Below are 17030 nucleotides of genomic sequence, written 5' to 3'. Positions count from 1 at the left end.
GAGAGGGTAGATTTAGGTTGAATATTAGGAAGAAATTCTTCACTGTGAGGGTGATGAGGTGCTGGCAAAGGTTGTCTAGAGAAACTGTGAATGTCCCATCTCTGGCAGTGTTCAAGGCCAGGCTGGATGGGGCTTTGAGCAACCTGGTTGAGAGGGAGGTGTTTTTGCCCATGGCAGGAGGGTTGGAACTAAATGATCTTTAAGGTCACTTTCAACCCAACCTATTCTATGATTCTAAGAGCAAGAGTGCATATTACAATTTTCTTGGATATAGTGTCCACAAAGGCAATATATGCAACAATTTATAAATGAGGGGAATTAAAAAAAGGTTTTGCTTTTGAAGAGAGTCAGAGTGTATATGGAGTCCCATAGCCCTGTGACAACTTTGGAAAAAGAAGTTTTCTTTTCTATATTTTCCCTAATCTTTGAAGCCTTTCTGGATTACTGTAAGTGATTTTTAAAGATCACAGCTATAGATTTCAGCATGACCAATGAAAAAGAGTTTTGCATATATCTCAAATGAGCAGAAGAAGCTTGTGAGGTCAATAGTTAGGACTCAGAATATGAAGCCAAGAATGTAATTGTTAACATAAACAGAGCCATTTTTGACCTTGAATAAATTATTTGAGATTACTTTGTCAGTTACATAGAAAAATAGGTAAGAATAGATACTAGAAAAAATTGTGCTACTGCTTAGCAATGATTTCCTGGGTAAGATTGCAGGATAATTTTTCTGCTTGAAAACATATTTATACCAGTGAACTTTTCATGTCACTGGTTTAGCTGAAGACAGACACTTTAAAGCAGACTCAGTGTAGTACTACCAATAAACAACAAATGGGTAAGTTTACCAGGTTCTTACTTGCTCCTACTCTGAGTCACAGTAGTTAAATTCTTTTGCTCTTGGTGTTGCTTAGCAGTAACATGAGTAAGATAATAAACAATGGCTTTCATTTGTGTGGAGGAATGCTTCATTATCTGGTTAGATGGCAATAATGAATTGTAATTAACATTGGTTAATAATTGCACCAAGAAAGTACATTCCTTGTTTAGGAATGTATGGAAGCAACAGAACTAGCAATAGCATTCAGTGCTGTTTTGAAACCAGTGAGTTGCTCTCATCTCCAGTGAGAAGAGGATCAGGGGATCCAGGATCTCAATATAGAAGGTGCTGAGTTTTTCCTAAGCAATGTTAAATGATCTGACTTCTCACAGTGGTTCTCAGACCACATTTTTCCTCTGTTACAACCGTGCCATTGTCTCAAACACATTAGGAAAGATTGTTTCTAGAAGTTCAAATAAATCATTTTCAATGCATTATGCATTTATCTGTTAACGAATGGATAACAGTCCTTTGTAGTTTTAAAGGAGCTTTGTTTGTTCTTAATGTTCTTATTACTAAACTGAGCTAAAGTATTCTGTGTGTGTATAGAATAGCCCGTTTAGCTAATTGTTTCATAAAATGAGCTGGATTGGTAGCATTCTTAAAATGTCTGATTCCAGTCTCTCTAGAGCCAGTTGTTTTCTGCTGTGGGATTAAGTAGGGAAGCTAATCTATAAATTTCCTTGCAAATTCTATACTGAAATTCTATATTGAAAACAAAAAAAAAAAAGGCAAAACAGAAAAAAACCCAACAATCAGTCTCATTGCTGAATGGTGCTAGGAATTTTTTCTATATTTAATTCCCCTAGATCGTTATCTTCTTTTTTTCTGCTCCATGAAAATTATTTCACAGAAAGGTACTCAAAAGCATTTTATTCTTTTTTTTTCCTATTCTATACAGTGGTGTACCTTGACTTTAATGCTATAAATTTCAAATTTGGAATGCTGAAAATGGATTCCCCAAATGGGTAGGAAAAAAGCCTTTAATCCCACATGCTGCAGACCCCATCCCTGAGATCATGTGTGGAATTCACATGAGCTAGTGAAGTAGATGTGGAAAAATGGCGCTTGAGATTAGATCAAGATTTTTAAAAGTATATTCCTGATTTATTTTGACTTAGATACAATAAATATACCCTACATTTCCAAAATTCAGGAAATTTCTTAATACTCCCGTAAAGGTGTGTCTTAGAGGAACCTCGTTCTCTCCTGGATCAGTCTTGAAATGCAGTAGGTTCTGTCCTCTGGAAAGTTTCTCTGTACATAACTGGCACTCTTCTTTGTAAGAGAATAATTTGAAATTGCTAAACAACTTAGTATATTATTTAGCACCATTTTGTTACTGTTTTGTATTTTTTCCCACAATACAAAGATGGGAAAAAATCAGAAGACTACTCATCTGTCTGAAGGGTTCAGTCTGCCGCTCATGCTTTGCGTGGCTGCTGGGTATGTTTAGTCCACTGACAAAGGCTTGCTTTTGTACTTGGCCGGAGGTAGCTTATGGAAGAAGACATGACCCAGTGTGATGTGTTCTGTCAATAAAATTAAACTACAGTATTAATTGGAATGCATTATTTGATTAACATTGATGTAAGTCAGTAGTTTTTATGTTTATTTGTCTTTTTGTCTGGTTTTTTTTTGTTTGGGCTTTTTGGGGTTTTTTTTTGGAGGGTGGAGGGGAGGAGGTGGAATGGGGCTAGGATTAAATAGGCTAAGCAGTGATCCTCTGGAATCTAGCTATTGTAAAACTTCTCTCTCTAGCAGCTGTAGATACTAAGTTTTGAAGTTTTGCTTCTCGTTCCATCTTTTGGTGGATATCCTTAAGAGCACTGTATTTATATTTTAACACCAAGTTAGAGTTTCAGTACTGACAGAGAGAAATTCACACAGATATTTGCTGTACAACACAAGGGTAATTATTAATTACGGGGAGTTTCAGACACATGTTTATAATTATAGTCAAAATATTATAATTAACAGTTGTGACTCGTAGTTGTTTTTCACCTATTGCATTGTCTGCCTTAAATCTTTTACTGCCTTGTGCACCTACAGTGAGTTTTAAATCCTTGTAAAACCAGCACAAAACCTAATTTCTGCTAAAGTCAGCTTAATCTGCATGTTAAAGTAGTTACTAGAAAGGTTTCTAATTTTTTCTTCTTTTTAGCTCTGTAGACTTTTTTAGAATATCTGTCACATTGAGCAGTCTTTCTGGATTTAGCGGGTGTCATTTGGACTTCTGAATCAGAGCATCATATGTCATTATGGAATTTCAGATAGAGATCATTACGTATAAAATAAAGATCAGAGCTCTAGAGATTTTGTAATGAATTAATATTTTATTGTTGGCAATAGCTGTTGATCCAGAGATGAATGAGAAAATGAGGTGCTGAGAGAAGAAAGCTCCATTAATTTTGCACTAAAAACTCCACTAGTTTGTGTATTATGGATGAACTGAAATATCTGGAGATTGGTTTTAATTCTCCTACCCCTCAATTGTGTCCCTTAAGGAACCTGAGAGATGTTTAAGGTGAGAATAAATACTGAAATTGAAATTAATTATTCATAGGAGTGTAGTTTTAAACGTTAATTTGGAAAAAAAAGATTACAGTAATGCTTTACCAGTATCAAAGTAAAAAAGTGTAAAAACTATGCATTATAGAATCATAGAATAGTTAGGGTTGGAAAGGGCCTTAAGATCATCTAGTTCCAACCCCCCTGCCATGGGCAGGGACATCTCACACTAAACCATGCCACCCAAGGCCTCATCCAACCTGGCCTTGAACACCAGTTCAAGAAGGACAGGGACCTGCTGGAGAGAGTCCAGCGCAGGGCAACTAAGATGATTAAGGGAGTGGAGCATCTCCCTTATGAGGAAAGGCTGAGGGAGCTGAGTCTCTATAGTTTGGAGAAGAGGAGACTGCGGGGGGACCTTATTAGTGTATAAAAATATATAAAGGGGGAGTGTCATGAGGATGGAGCCAGGCTCTTCTCAGTGGCAAACAATGATAGGACAAGGGGTAATGGGTACAAACTGGAACACAAGAGGTTCCACTTAAACTTGAGAAGAAACTTCTTCTCAGTGAGGGTGACAGAACACTGGAACAGGCTGCCCAGGGGGGTTGTGGAGTCTCCTTCTCTGGAGACATTCAAAACCCGCCTGGACACATTCCTATGTAACCTTATTTAGGTGTTCCTGCTCTGGCAGGGGGATTGGACTAGATGATCTTTTGAGGTCCCTTCCAATCTCTAACATACTGTGATACCACCAAGGATGGAGCATTCACAGCCTCCCTGGGCAACCCATTCCAGTGCCTCACCACCCGCACAGTAAAGAATTTCTTCCTTATATCCAATCTAAACTTCCCCTGTTTAAATTTGAACCCATTACCCCTTGTCCTGTCACTACAGTCCCTGATGAATAGTCCCTTCCCAGCATCCTTGTAGGCCCCCTTCAGATACTGGAAGGCTGCTATGAGGTCTCCACGCAGCCTTCTCTTCTGCAGGTTGAACAGCCCCAACTTTCTCAGCCTATCTTCATATGGGAGGTGCTCCAGTCCCCTGATTATGGTCCAGATTGTTTTACCCTAATACACTCTTCTACTCAAAATTCTTAAAGTTGTTAATAAAGAAGTGCTTTTATGAGGAAGGTATTCACAATGATCATACACAGTGTACTATATTTTGGCCCCTCCACTGAGTTACATAGGAAAACTTACCTAGAGCATTTACTGACAGTGCAGAATGATTTATGTATTACCTCTTGTTCAGTTTGTTTTCTCTAAAAAGCTTTATTGTCTTTTTTTCTGAGAAATATCCCATCTTCTAAACAAAACAAATTTTCTAACACTCTTTGAGTGGCTGCTTCTGATTCTTTATCCTACTATTGTCCTTTATCCATAATAGTATTTCTGAAACAGCTTACAGTTTCTCCTTACTCAATGCCGATTTTCTGATTCTTAGATATATTGCTCATTTTTCAATTTGTTTTTGAGGGCTTTTTTTGTTTCAATTTCGCTTTTTGAACTGGGAATAGTTATCCAAATTTACTTTATGTCTATAATCATAATATTTAATGATCCATTATTATGCAAGATCTCAGCTGCACAGAAGTGACCCATGTCTGGAGATATTGGGTAACCACAGATGCTTACAAAAAGGCATTTGCTAGCTGGCAAGGAAAGGCAAGGTATGTGTTTGTCAGGCTTGGAGTTGGAGTGCATGTGACAAGTCACATGTTCAACCTGTCTGCAGGAGTTAATGTGTTTTGGGAAAATAAAATACCTCAAAGTATATTGAACCGATATAGTAGGAAAGACAAACAGTTTTTCAATACACAGTGTTTCTCAAAAGAGACAAAACTGTGTTTATTCAGTATAATCAAATATACAGAGACGTGTTGTGTCAGAGCAACTGTTTCAAGCATTTTACTTCAAGTGTGAAAGAGCTTCCTTAGAGAGAATACACATTATCATGGACTATGCCTCTTCTGAATTCCAGTAATAGCTGAACTGTGTTGAAAACACCTTTTCAGTAATTGTACCTGTTTAACAAAATGCAGATGATAAAATTGCTGGTAAATATAACTTTGTTTTAAGATAAATTAAGTACATTTAGTTATATGTGCTGAAATGATCCATTCTTTCTGTAAGTAGAGCCTATCCCATCTGATACCTCAGAAAGGTCTTTGTCTTGCTTTACAGACACATGCTAGACTTTCTTAACTTGATTTCCAGAATTTGAACTCTGGCATTCTAAAACTGTAGAGTCCAGTGTGTTCATAGGAATGTCAATCAGGAAACTGAAGTTCACATAAATAAATTATTCTTTCAACCTCTGCAAACATTTACCTTGCCAATTGTATAAATGATCCAAACTGAGAAAATGAACATGAGCCGGCAGTGTGTGCTCACAGCCCAGAAAGCCAACCGTATCCTGGACTGCACCAAAAGGAGCATGACCAGCAGGTTGAAGGAGGTGATCCTGCCCCTCTACTTTGCTCTCGTGAGACCTCACTTGGAGTATTGTGTGCAGTTCTGGTGTCCTCAACATACAAAGGACATGGAACTGTTGGAACAAGTCCAGAGGAGGGCCACGAGGATGATGAGGGGACTGGAGCACCTCCCCTATGAAGATAGGCTGAGAAAGTTTGGGCTGTTCAGCCTGGAGAAGAGAAGGCTGCATGGTGACCTCATAGCAGCCTTCCAGTATCTGAAGGGGGCCTACAGGGATGCTGGGGATGGACTATTTATCAGGGACTGTAGTGACAGGACAAGGGGTAATGGGTTCAAACTTAAACAGGGGAAGTTTAGATTGGATATAAGGAGGAAGTTCTTTACTGTGCGGGTGGTGAGGCACTGGAATGGGTTGCCCAGGGAGGTTGTGAATGCTCCATCCCTGACGGTGTTCAAGGCCAGGTTGGATGAGGCCTTGGGTGATATGGTTTAGTGTGAGATGTCCCTGCCCATGGCAGGGGGGTTGGAACTAGATGATCTTAAGGTCTTTCCAACCCTAACTATTCTATGGTTCCATGATTCCATTTCTGCTCTCAGTTATTTCCAGATATTTGCTGATTCTTGTTGATCTGTCTATCTCTAAAAATTCATTTATTGCCAAATCGTGCCTGCTTCTATCCGTTTAAAATAGGACCATAAAAATGCTAAAATTGTACATTTCCAGAATTCTAGTTCTGTGGAAACCTGTAGGGCCCTGACTGATGAGCAATACCCCATTGTTCATGATTATTGCAATGACATGTAAATCTACTGAAAGTAGAGCAGAAAAATAAAGATTCCATCAACAGAAAAAAGAGCATGGTATGTTATGTTCACAATTATGCTTCAGGATGAAATATTTAGACATTAAATGCAATGGCACAGGAAGATTTTATTTCAAACCATTTTAGATACCATTTCTATTGGAAGTATCTCTAAAATGACTATAGAAAAAGAGTGAGGATCTTCTATAATCGATCTCAAGTGAAAAAGCTGGTGCCAGTCCAGGATGGATATACATTACACTGTTGATATAGACACAGTAGCACCCTGTTGGATGAATTTCTTGTCAGATATCTTAACTTACTTATTTTTTTGTTGAAAGGTTATGGATACATAATATTGACATAACTCTTCCTCTCTCTCTCTCTCTTTCAAAACAAATTCCTGGGGTTATACTACATGAATCAAACACTCCAGCTTTGCTATAAATTTTCATTGTGAAGATTTTAATTGTGGTATAGCAGGGCAAATTATTGCTTTGTCAAGGACTTGGAGAAAAAAAGTTAGAAAGTCTCATTATTATGCTGCAAATACCTAATATCAAATATAAAATACATAGTTTGACATACAACTCAGTATCAAATCTGCAGAATTTAATTTTACTGGTCTTCTTATCAAAATGAATTAATGCAAATATGTTGCACAAATCACTAAGGCTGAACCATAACTCATTCTCAATAAAAGGATCTTTGTTGACTTATTGATTTTACAGATTTTGTCGCACTGTGAAGCCTGTGTTCCTTACAGAGTCAGTATCTTTCAAGAATGCATGTTTAGTCTCTTTCCTGAGGTTATTCCACTGACGTTTGAATATTATACCAGAAATCACTGTGATGGGATAGTACCACCCAATCAGCTGTGCAATGCTCACCAAACTAAAATGACTGCTTGCTGTTCCAGCCACATCAGTTCTAACACTTGGAAGTTTGTGAATTATTAAATATAGCCATGAGTAATTTAAAGTGGGGGTTTTTGTTGTTGCTGTTTTGATTTTGCTTTAAGTTAGTGGAATTGACTGAATATTTAACAATGTAAATTACTCCTGTCATTGCAACTGCTTCTCTTGAAACACATTAATGTAATTTGCAACATCTGCTTTGGTGTACTAGTTGAAAGTTAGGATTCATTAGCCTACCTAGAACTTTATAAGTTTTGTCTGTAGCACTGATGTCCAGACTTTTCAGAGTATGCGTGTTGTATTGGGAAACTCCAGAAAGCCTGAACATTTCATTTACCACCTTTGTTCAGTGAAGTGATTATGTGGGTACGTATGTCTTTTTGTAGTCAGCTAAGTAGTAAGCCTTTGTTCAGCTTTAAAGATCTTGCTTATTTTGTACCCACAACTTCATCAGTGACCTTCTGAGTTGGTGGACATTTAATGAGATCTGTATATGTTCTGTCCTGCAAATAAACATTGTTTTCTAAGATGTGCTTTTGCAACCAAATTCAGACAAATAAAAAAGTTTTCTCTATCCTGCAGTGAAGAAAGACAAGATTGGAATATTCCATTGTACTCAAGATAGTAACAGATACTGCAAACAGATCTATGACATATGTCGTGGCTTTTGAAGGCTTTATAGAAAAATGGGGGGGAGGGGGGGTGAGACAGGGACAACAAGGATCTATTTGGCCTATTGAGACTTATCATTACATCATTCCTTCCTAAAGTAATTCTAGATTGATGATGCCTAAAAAAGTCTGACCTGAAAATCCATTTATTCATTTCAAGCATTTATTACTGTTTAAATAAAAAAACCTTCCAAATGTCTGCTCTGAGGATGTTCCCCCTGATTTTAATTTTTCAAAGCAGTCTTGTCTTATTTGCGTTATTGACATTATGTGTTCCAGCATTCAGAACACATGCTTCAGTGAGGCCTTCCTAAATACTTGTATCTCTAAGATGTATCTCCCTACTTTTGCTAGCTCTCTTACTGGAATTTTGTCAATCAGTCCTAAAAAATTGCTTTGCTGACCTTCCTTAAATGTTACAATACCATCTTTCAATTAAAAAAAAAAAAAAAAAAAAAAAAGCTGAAAATAGGAATCTAATCTATGTTACACTAGCAATGAAATAGCTAGACATGAAAAAATTAGAAGGATTTTAGTAGTATTATTTCCAGACAATTGCAACTCTTTAACATAATATTTTGCAGATTGTGTAAGCTATTTCAACTTTTTTCTGTGACTCAAAACAACTCTTTCAATTTAGACTCATTTATGCACGTGATTAAGATGTATTTTTGTACATATATATCTTGAGCTGCTTTGTATTTGTATGGCTAATGCTTTTTGCAAAGTTTTATAAATGTTGAGTCGTTGGAAAGATAAACAATTACAGAAAGCTGTGATTTCGGGTTCGAAAAGATGATGAATACAGTTCATCATAAGCTTGCCCCTGCAAAGTATTAATCTTCTCTCTAAGCTGTGCCAGTTCCCAGATAGAAGCACAGATCTCTTTAGCTTGGCAAGCTGACCTATAGAGAAAGAAGGCTGAACTGCTGTGTAAACTGTGGCATATCTGACAGAATAACACTTACTTTATTAAGGGGTTTTGTTTTATATAATACTAATGCTGTAAAAATGTGTAAATGTGTGTAAAAAATTAAATACTTGCTTACCCCATTCTTCATCTCTAAATATTAGATGAGCTGGAACTGTTGCTTTATGAGAGCTGGCGAGGTACAACACCAACATCTGTATCAACAGCTACCTCGTGTCACATACTCATTTCTAACTTTAACATTCCTCATTCCTCAATAATACAACTTCCGTATGGCTCTCACTTAAAGGAATAGCATATCCCACAGGGAGAAACCATTTTAAATGTCAACAAACAAAGAGCAATATACCACGACACCGGATTTAGCACCTATAATTGGCTGCAATATTAACCATTCTATTTAATATTACATGGACAGACTGCAAATCTTCACTAAAGTTATCATCAAAGTGTAGTTCTTATCAGACTGATGTAGTAGGATTAAAGCTATATTTATCTACCTTTCATTATTAGCAGCCACTGCAAAAAAATTGCTTGCAGAATTTGCTTGCAGTTGCTCTTCAAAGCCTGTCTGTAGTCCCATTACATTAGGCTTATACATATGCATATGATTTGGTCTAACAGCACTTATAGTCAGTCCACAAATTTTAAGTCAGGCCCCTTGTAGGAGTGATGCTGAGAAAGTTACATCATCTCATACAGCTTGCTGTATGTTCTGCTGAAGGCTATCTACACCAAACACATAGTTCACATGGATAGCTTATTTTCACCTCAGGGAACAACTAGTTCTGACATATTCTTAATGTGTGGATGTGACATGGATGCAAGCACAAATATAGTTATGTAAACAGCAAAAAGTCATGCTATAAAAATGTTAGGACAAGTTGTTCAGTATTTTCAAGAGAGCAGCTGAACACACATAAATGCTCAAAGTATAGTAAAAGATGTATATTTCGTTTCCAGGATCAGTGGTTTTGGCGAGTCAGAAACAACAGAGTGATGGATGGATACCCTATGCAGATTACCTACTTCTGGAGGGGACTGCCTCCCAGCATTGATGCAGTTTATGAAAACAGTGAGGGGAATTTTGTCTTCTTTAAAGGTAAGAAAACAAGAAAAGTTTGTGTAATACTTTCCACTGTGATGATTTCTTGCAATGTCTTGCTTATTTTCACTAATGATTTGTAAATCATGTTGCAAATTGGTAGCTAAATGAAGACTGTATGAGTTATCTCATTTTGGCAACTACAGCTTTAATTTAGGATTACCCTTCAGAGTGTCAGATCATTTAAATATTCAGTAAAAATTAAATTTGAAAGTATAAATAAGAGACATAGTAATGCAGTAATCTACTATGAAATCTTTTTTGAGAAATGTGGATTAGGAAGCAAGAATGAAACCACAACCTTTTTTGTTTGTTTGTTTTTGTGGTTCTCTTTGCTTTATTTCCTTTTTACAAATTAAATCTGCATATATTTAAATGGTACCTCTGCTACATATATATCTCATTGAACTTCACTTATTTCATCTGAGAACTGTGATGTTAGGATTTTCAGGTGGCACAAATAAGTATATTTTTAGATATATTTTTAGTATATTTATATGTATGTTTAGTAATTTTAAGGAAAAAAACTGCAGAAAATGTGTGGATTAAATTGTTGCTAATCGTTCTTTTCAAAGTTTCACTCCCATCATCAGCTGCTCTTCAAAATGAGAGTTCTTCAGCATGCATCTAACTTAGGTTTAAAAGAAAATTATCCTGTATGTTAAATAAATACCCATTTAGAAATAAAAAGGTGCAAACCATATAGAATATGTTTTATAAGATAATGATTTAGAAGAAGAAAGAAAAAAACTGGACATGTGAAATCTTATTCAGTTATTCAGTGTTGTGATTCATTTGTTAACTTATTACAAAAAAAGTAAAATTTTTTTGTTATATCAAAAATTAATTATATTTTACTAGTGGAATAATTAACAGGGAGAAAGAAATAATATTAAATATTATTTAATCATGGCAGTCAGGTGAAGTTCCCGATGACTGGAAAAAGGGAAATATAACCCCCATTTTCAAGAAGGGGAAAATGGATGACCTGGGGAATTACAGAACAGTCAGTCTCACCTCTGTGCCTGGCAAAATCTTGGAGCAGATTCTCCTGGAAGGCATGCTAAGGCACATGAAAAACAAGGAGGTGGTTGGTGACAGCCAGCATGGCTTCACTAAGGGGAAATCCTGCCTGACCAATTTGGTGGCCTTCTATGATGGGGCTACAAAACTGATGGACAGGGGCAGAGCAGTTGACGTCATCTACCTGGACTTGTGCAAAGCGTTCGACACTGTCCCACACGACATCCTTGTCTCTAAATTGGAGAGACATCAATTTGATGGGTGGACCACTCGGTGGATAAAGAACTAGCTGGATGGCCGCATGCAAGGAGTTGTGGTCAATGGCTCAATGCCCGGCTGGAGACCGGTAACGAGTGGTGTCCCTCAGGGATCGGTGTTGGGACCAGTCTTGTTCAACAACTTTGTCGGTGACATGGACAGTGGGATTGAGTGCGCCCTCAGCAAGTTTGCCGATGACACCAAGCTGTGTGGTTCAGTTGATACGCCGGAGGGAAGGGATGCCATCCAGAGGGACCTTGACACGCTTGTGAGGTGGGCTGATGCCAACCTGATGAAGTTTAACCATGCCAAGTGCAAGGTCCTACACCTGGGTCGGAGCAATCCCAGGCACGGCTACAGGTTGGGCATAGAAGAGATTCAGAGCAGCCCTGCAGACAAGGACTTGGCGGTGTTGGTCGATGAGAAAATGAACATGAGCCGGCTTCAGTGTGCGCTCGCAGCCCAGAAATCCAACCGTATCCTGGGCTGCATCAAGAGGAGCGTGACCAGCAGGTCGAAGGAGGTGATCCTGCCCCTCTACTCTGCTCTCGTGAGACCTCACTTGGAGTATTGTGTGCAGTTCTGGTGTCCTCAACATAAAAAGGACATGGAACTGTTGGAACAAGTCCAGAGGAGGGCCACGAGGATGATGAGGGGACTGGAGCACCTCCTGTATGGAGACAGGCTGAGAAAGTTTGGGCTGTTGAGCCTGGAGAAGAGAAGGCTGCATGGAGACCTCATAGCAGCCTTCCAGTATCTGAAGGGGGCCTACAGGGATGCTGGGGATGGACTATTCATCAGGGACTGTAGTGACAGGACAAAGGGTAACGGGTTCAAACTTAAACAGGGGAAGTTTAGATTGGATATAAGGAGGAAGTTCTTTACTGTGCGGGTGGTGAGGCACTGGAATGGGTTGCCCAGGGAAGTTGTGAATGCCCCATCCTTGGAGGTGTTCAGTGCCAGGTTGGATGAAGCCTTGGGTGATATGGTTTAGTGTGGGGTGTCCCTGCCTATAGCAGGAGGTTTGGAACTAGATGATCTTAAGGTCCTTTCCAGCCGTAACTATTCTATGATTCTATGATTCTATATTTCCTTCCTTATGGAAATATTATCATCTTAGGAATGCTAAATTGAAAATGTTTAATAACATCCAGAAACACTGCACAACCATACAATGCAAATGCAGTTTATGTTTTTACTAATAGGGAAATTGTATTTTTGTGTGGATAGTAAGGAAAATCAAATTCCATATAGAACATCTTTATTTATGTGACTTGAATGCAACATGTACTTTTACTGCTGTTGCCATAAAATAAAATTCATATCATAAACCCTGGGAAGTTGATAAGATCAGGAATCATGATCAAGGTACCTCTAGATTCCATCCCTCTGCTTGATTTTTGGTCCATGAGACATGGTAGGATATAAATATTATGCCGTAGATATTTCCTTGCTCATCACTTCTACATAGAGCAAAGAAACTACCCTGTGCATTGCAGACCTCTACCTTGATAATGCTGAACTTCAGACAGAAATGGTCAAGCTTATTGTTCTACCAGCTTTCTTTTCCTTTCCAGTGACCTCAAAATATGTTTTATCATTATTTAACTCTTCACCCAGTGCTGACTGATTCCTGTTAGGTCTTAGAGGAATGGGTTGATTCAGTAGTCTCTAAGTTATAGATAACAAAAAAAAAAAAAACAAAACTGAGAACTTCTCTATTTTCTACCTGGGAAATTTAACAATTAGGATTAATCAAAGCAAACAAAGTCAGCAGGATTGTGCTCTTAGAAGTCAGAATATTGTGTTCTTTTCCTTCCTCATCATTCCCAGCTTATGCTCTCTGATTTCAAACCAGCTACTTTTGTGCTTTTTAGCTGATATGATATTTAGATTTTCTGTTGCAGGTATTTTTCCACCTGCTGCATTTTCAAAAGTCCTTAAATAATTTTTTTCAGTAACATCAGTATTGTCCCTTTGTTTACCAAGGTTAAAAGTCTTGTATTTCCTTTTGCAATTTTTCTGATTTTTTTTTGCTTTTCTGCCACTTCCTCTTCATGATTTCCTGTATCTACCTAAAGCTGTTTGTCCAGGTAATTCATGTATTTTGCATTGCAACAGAATCAGTAGGTTCAGCTGAGTCTTTTGTATGTGTGTGTGTTCTTGAAAATTCATGTTAACCAAGGATCTCAGCTGCCTTGTGGAACATGATTGCAGAAGTATGTATCAATATATTGTAGGTAACAATCACTGTCTTGTTTCTTCTATTCCCTCACAAAATGTCTTTCTGGAAAAAGAGTATAAGTCTTCCTCCTAAAGGTACTAAAATACAAAATACCAAAAATACACAAGTTGATTATTGCTAAGATGATGAGCAAGTAAATTATGTTATCCAGGTAACGTGCTTTACCAATCTAAAGCTGGTCAAGCCAAGTAAGTTCTAGGAGGAGATTAAAATCTGAAGTCTAGCATACAGATGAGTTCATTTGCATCCACTATTCAGAGGAAAAATAGAAAAGATGGAGTGAGTGCCATCACAGAGCTTGGGCTAGAATAATGTCACTATGCATTCCTCTCAAAGAACATTTTCTACATCACTTCATTTTAAGACTGGTCAGTATTTGGGTGAAGACAGCATTTATTTGAGGATTTTTAAGTAAAGTTTCCAAAACTTCTTCTTAAATTATCACTAACATCCAATGTCCTGAAAAGTATAGCGTCTTGAATCTTCGGTGTATGCTGGAGAAACAGGTCATCGTGCAGATATCCTCCCTTCAGAAAAGCACTACTTCTTCTGCAGGTGCTCAAGGTTCCGGGCACTCCTTCTGTCTCCATTGCCCTCTTTCACTCACTTTGGAAGCTTTTTTGCTAGTGTGAAACGGCCTCCTATGACTAACTTGAGGAGCAGTGATTCTATTCTCTGAGGAAGGTGAAGAAAGGAGTAAGCCAGTCTACTCATCTGCAGTTGCTACTAAGTAGTTGCCACCTTGTTTCTGTTTACATGCCTACACTGTTGTAAGTTTAGGATAAACAGAATTCTGTTAGGTAGGTGACATTTTTAAGATGCACTCAAGGTAGATCTTGTGAACAATCCTGGATTAAAACATTCCGTTTATCTCTTTAGAAATCCACAAATATCATTTATTTTCAATGATCTATGCTCTATTTGATTTGTTTAATCCTTGTCTTCAGGATGGCAAACATCAAATTTGAAACAATTAATTTAAATTATAAAACAGGTTTAGATCTTAGTTAGATACTGGGTTTTTATCAGCATTAGATTTTTTTCTCCCTGTATGTATACAATTGGATTCACGATATTAGTAGACGTCTTTATAGTAGTATAAATAGAGGTTGATAAATGTATAAAAATACTTTTAACTTTTTTTTCATAGAAGCTATATTGTAAAATATGAACCATATACAAATGATACAAGATGGCAGCTCTGGATAGTACATTTAGTTAGTTAACTTTGAAATCTTTATATCTAATGTTTCTGCTATGAGAAATGGAATTATTTTTAACTTGAGGTAATAAAATCTATCAGTATAACTATTTGACGTTATTCAACTAAGAATACTTAAGAAACCAGTGAGATCATGCATAAAGTATTAGATGTCTGTAGAAAGTCAAACTGAATTAATTTCAAGAGTATTGGATGAAGTGTCTTCTTTGCTTTTAAAATTTCGTTGGTTTATTTTTTTGTTTGTTTTACCATTTTAACTTTTTAAAAAAATATTAGTATTTATTTACAGAAGGGTGAACAATTGTAAAAATTCATCAGCGAGCTTGTAGTGCAGAGTGAAATTTGCTCATTTCTGGTGGCTTAAAGTACTTGGCCTTCCTCGTGCCTCATAATGCTTGTAAAATACATAACAATCTGGTGGATGGCTGGTTATAAAAAAACCAGATGTTTACATTCTTGTTATTATTCATTGCTGGTGTCCATGCTGAATGATAATAAGATGGCACCAGAATAATACTTCTTTTTTTCAATGAGAAAATGTGAATAATAAAATTTATTCTGTTTGTGGGAATTTATATGGTGCTAAAAATGAAATTGTCAAGCCATCTGCACTGTTGAATGTTATAGCAAACCAAAAGCAGCAATAGAAAAGCTGCTGTAAAACTCATACTAGCAGTGCCACCATCATAACTTTCAACTGCACTTACACAACTGTTGACAGTTTCGGTTTAAAAGTAAATTTACTATACTGCTGTCAGATCATGGAGCAGAGAAATGACAGAAGCTTAATGTGGAAAATAAATAGAGAATGAGAAAAAAGGAAGCATGGATAGTAATTTGGTGATACTAGTATGAAGACACTTGATCCTGGCTTGAAAGACTAAAATTAAGAGCAAAGGTGACTGGAGAAAAAAAAAAATAATCAGAATTAGATATTAAAATTTTCACCAGTTTCACCTGAATATAATTCCTAAAAGTTTAGCGAATTTGTCTTATCACGGTTAAACTTATAGTGATTATATGCTAAATCCCACATAGGTCTTGCACTACACACATATAATAATTGTGTGTAAGATGAAAAAAAACTTAGTTGCTGACAACCCAGGAGCACAACTGTTCAGTAGTCTGACTGTACGAATGAAGAACTATCATCTAAGGTCTGCATAATTGTTTGCAGTAGTCAGTAGGTAGTTAAATAGTCTGAAGAACATCTGGAGTTAAATATTCAGTATTTTAAGTAAAGCACAGCAATACTCATAGTCTTTATTTCCAGTAATTTTTTTCAAATGTCAAAGATAGATGTTGAGAAACTGCAAATAAACTGCAATCACAGTTCATCCTTCTCAGTTGTTTCCCTACAGTGATGGTATTTAACAAAGCATGATTTCAAAAAGTAAGACGTTTTGACTTTTTTATCACTTGCTTCATTCCCAGCTTGTGACCTTACCATTCTGCTTGTTATTATATTAGGTCTTACATTAGGGAATAAAAGCAGAGAGAGATGAAACATTCTGAAGGTTGGCCAGACTTCATGAAACATGTGGTGCTTTATTCTTTGTGAGAGTAACAACCCATCAACTAGACTTTAAAGAACAACATTATGAAATAAATACAGTGGTGATTTCTGCCAAGCGCATGGGTTAGGACTCTGAAAAGGCATCAGTTATCTATAAAAAGGATCAAACTATAATTATTCTAGTTTTGTCATATATTTTTTATTTCATTATAAACACGATTAATGAAGTGTATTGAATATTTACTAGTGGAAGTGGAATATGAGCTAAGTGAATGGGTACTGACTTAAGAATTCATTTTTTAATGCATTTTAAGACATAAATATAATTTGAAATAAAAGGAGCTTATTCTCATCACAGTAAAGTATCATTTGCATTAAATTTCAGCTTTAACTCTTCCTAACATTTGGTTGTGAATTTGAAAGCTTCTAGTTTTTTCTGTCTTTTTTGGAAATCCTCTGATCAACAGCCATCCACTTTCCTCCAGCAGAGGGAGAGAAACTAAA

General features: G+C 36.9%; 1 protein-coding gene across 1 annotated transcript in view; it reads left to right on the top strand.

The window, feature by feature from the left end:
* Window positions 1-17030, top strand: part of MMP16 (matrix metallopeptidase 16) — a gene marked incomplete at both ends in the record, with an annotated part of 189149 nt that overhangs the window by 161392 nt on the left and 10727 nt on the right. Inside the window, one exon of the mRNA XM_080612015.1 lies at window positions 10121-10259. Coding sequence (XP_080468141.1) covers window positions 10121-10259 — 139 coding nt within the window. The remainder of the gene's footprint in view (window positions 1-10120; window positions 10260-17030) is intronic.

This window comes from Psittacula echo (genome assembly GCF_963264785.1).
Source record: "Psittacula echo genome assembly, chromosome: 2".
NCBI lineage: Eukaryota > Metazoa > Chordata > Aves > Psittaciformes > Psittacidae > Psittacula > Psittacula echo.
This window is presented reverse-complemented; position numbering and strand designations above follow the sequence as displayed.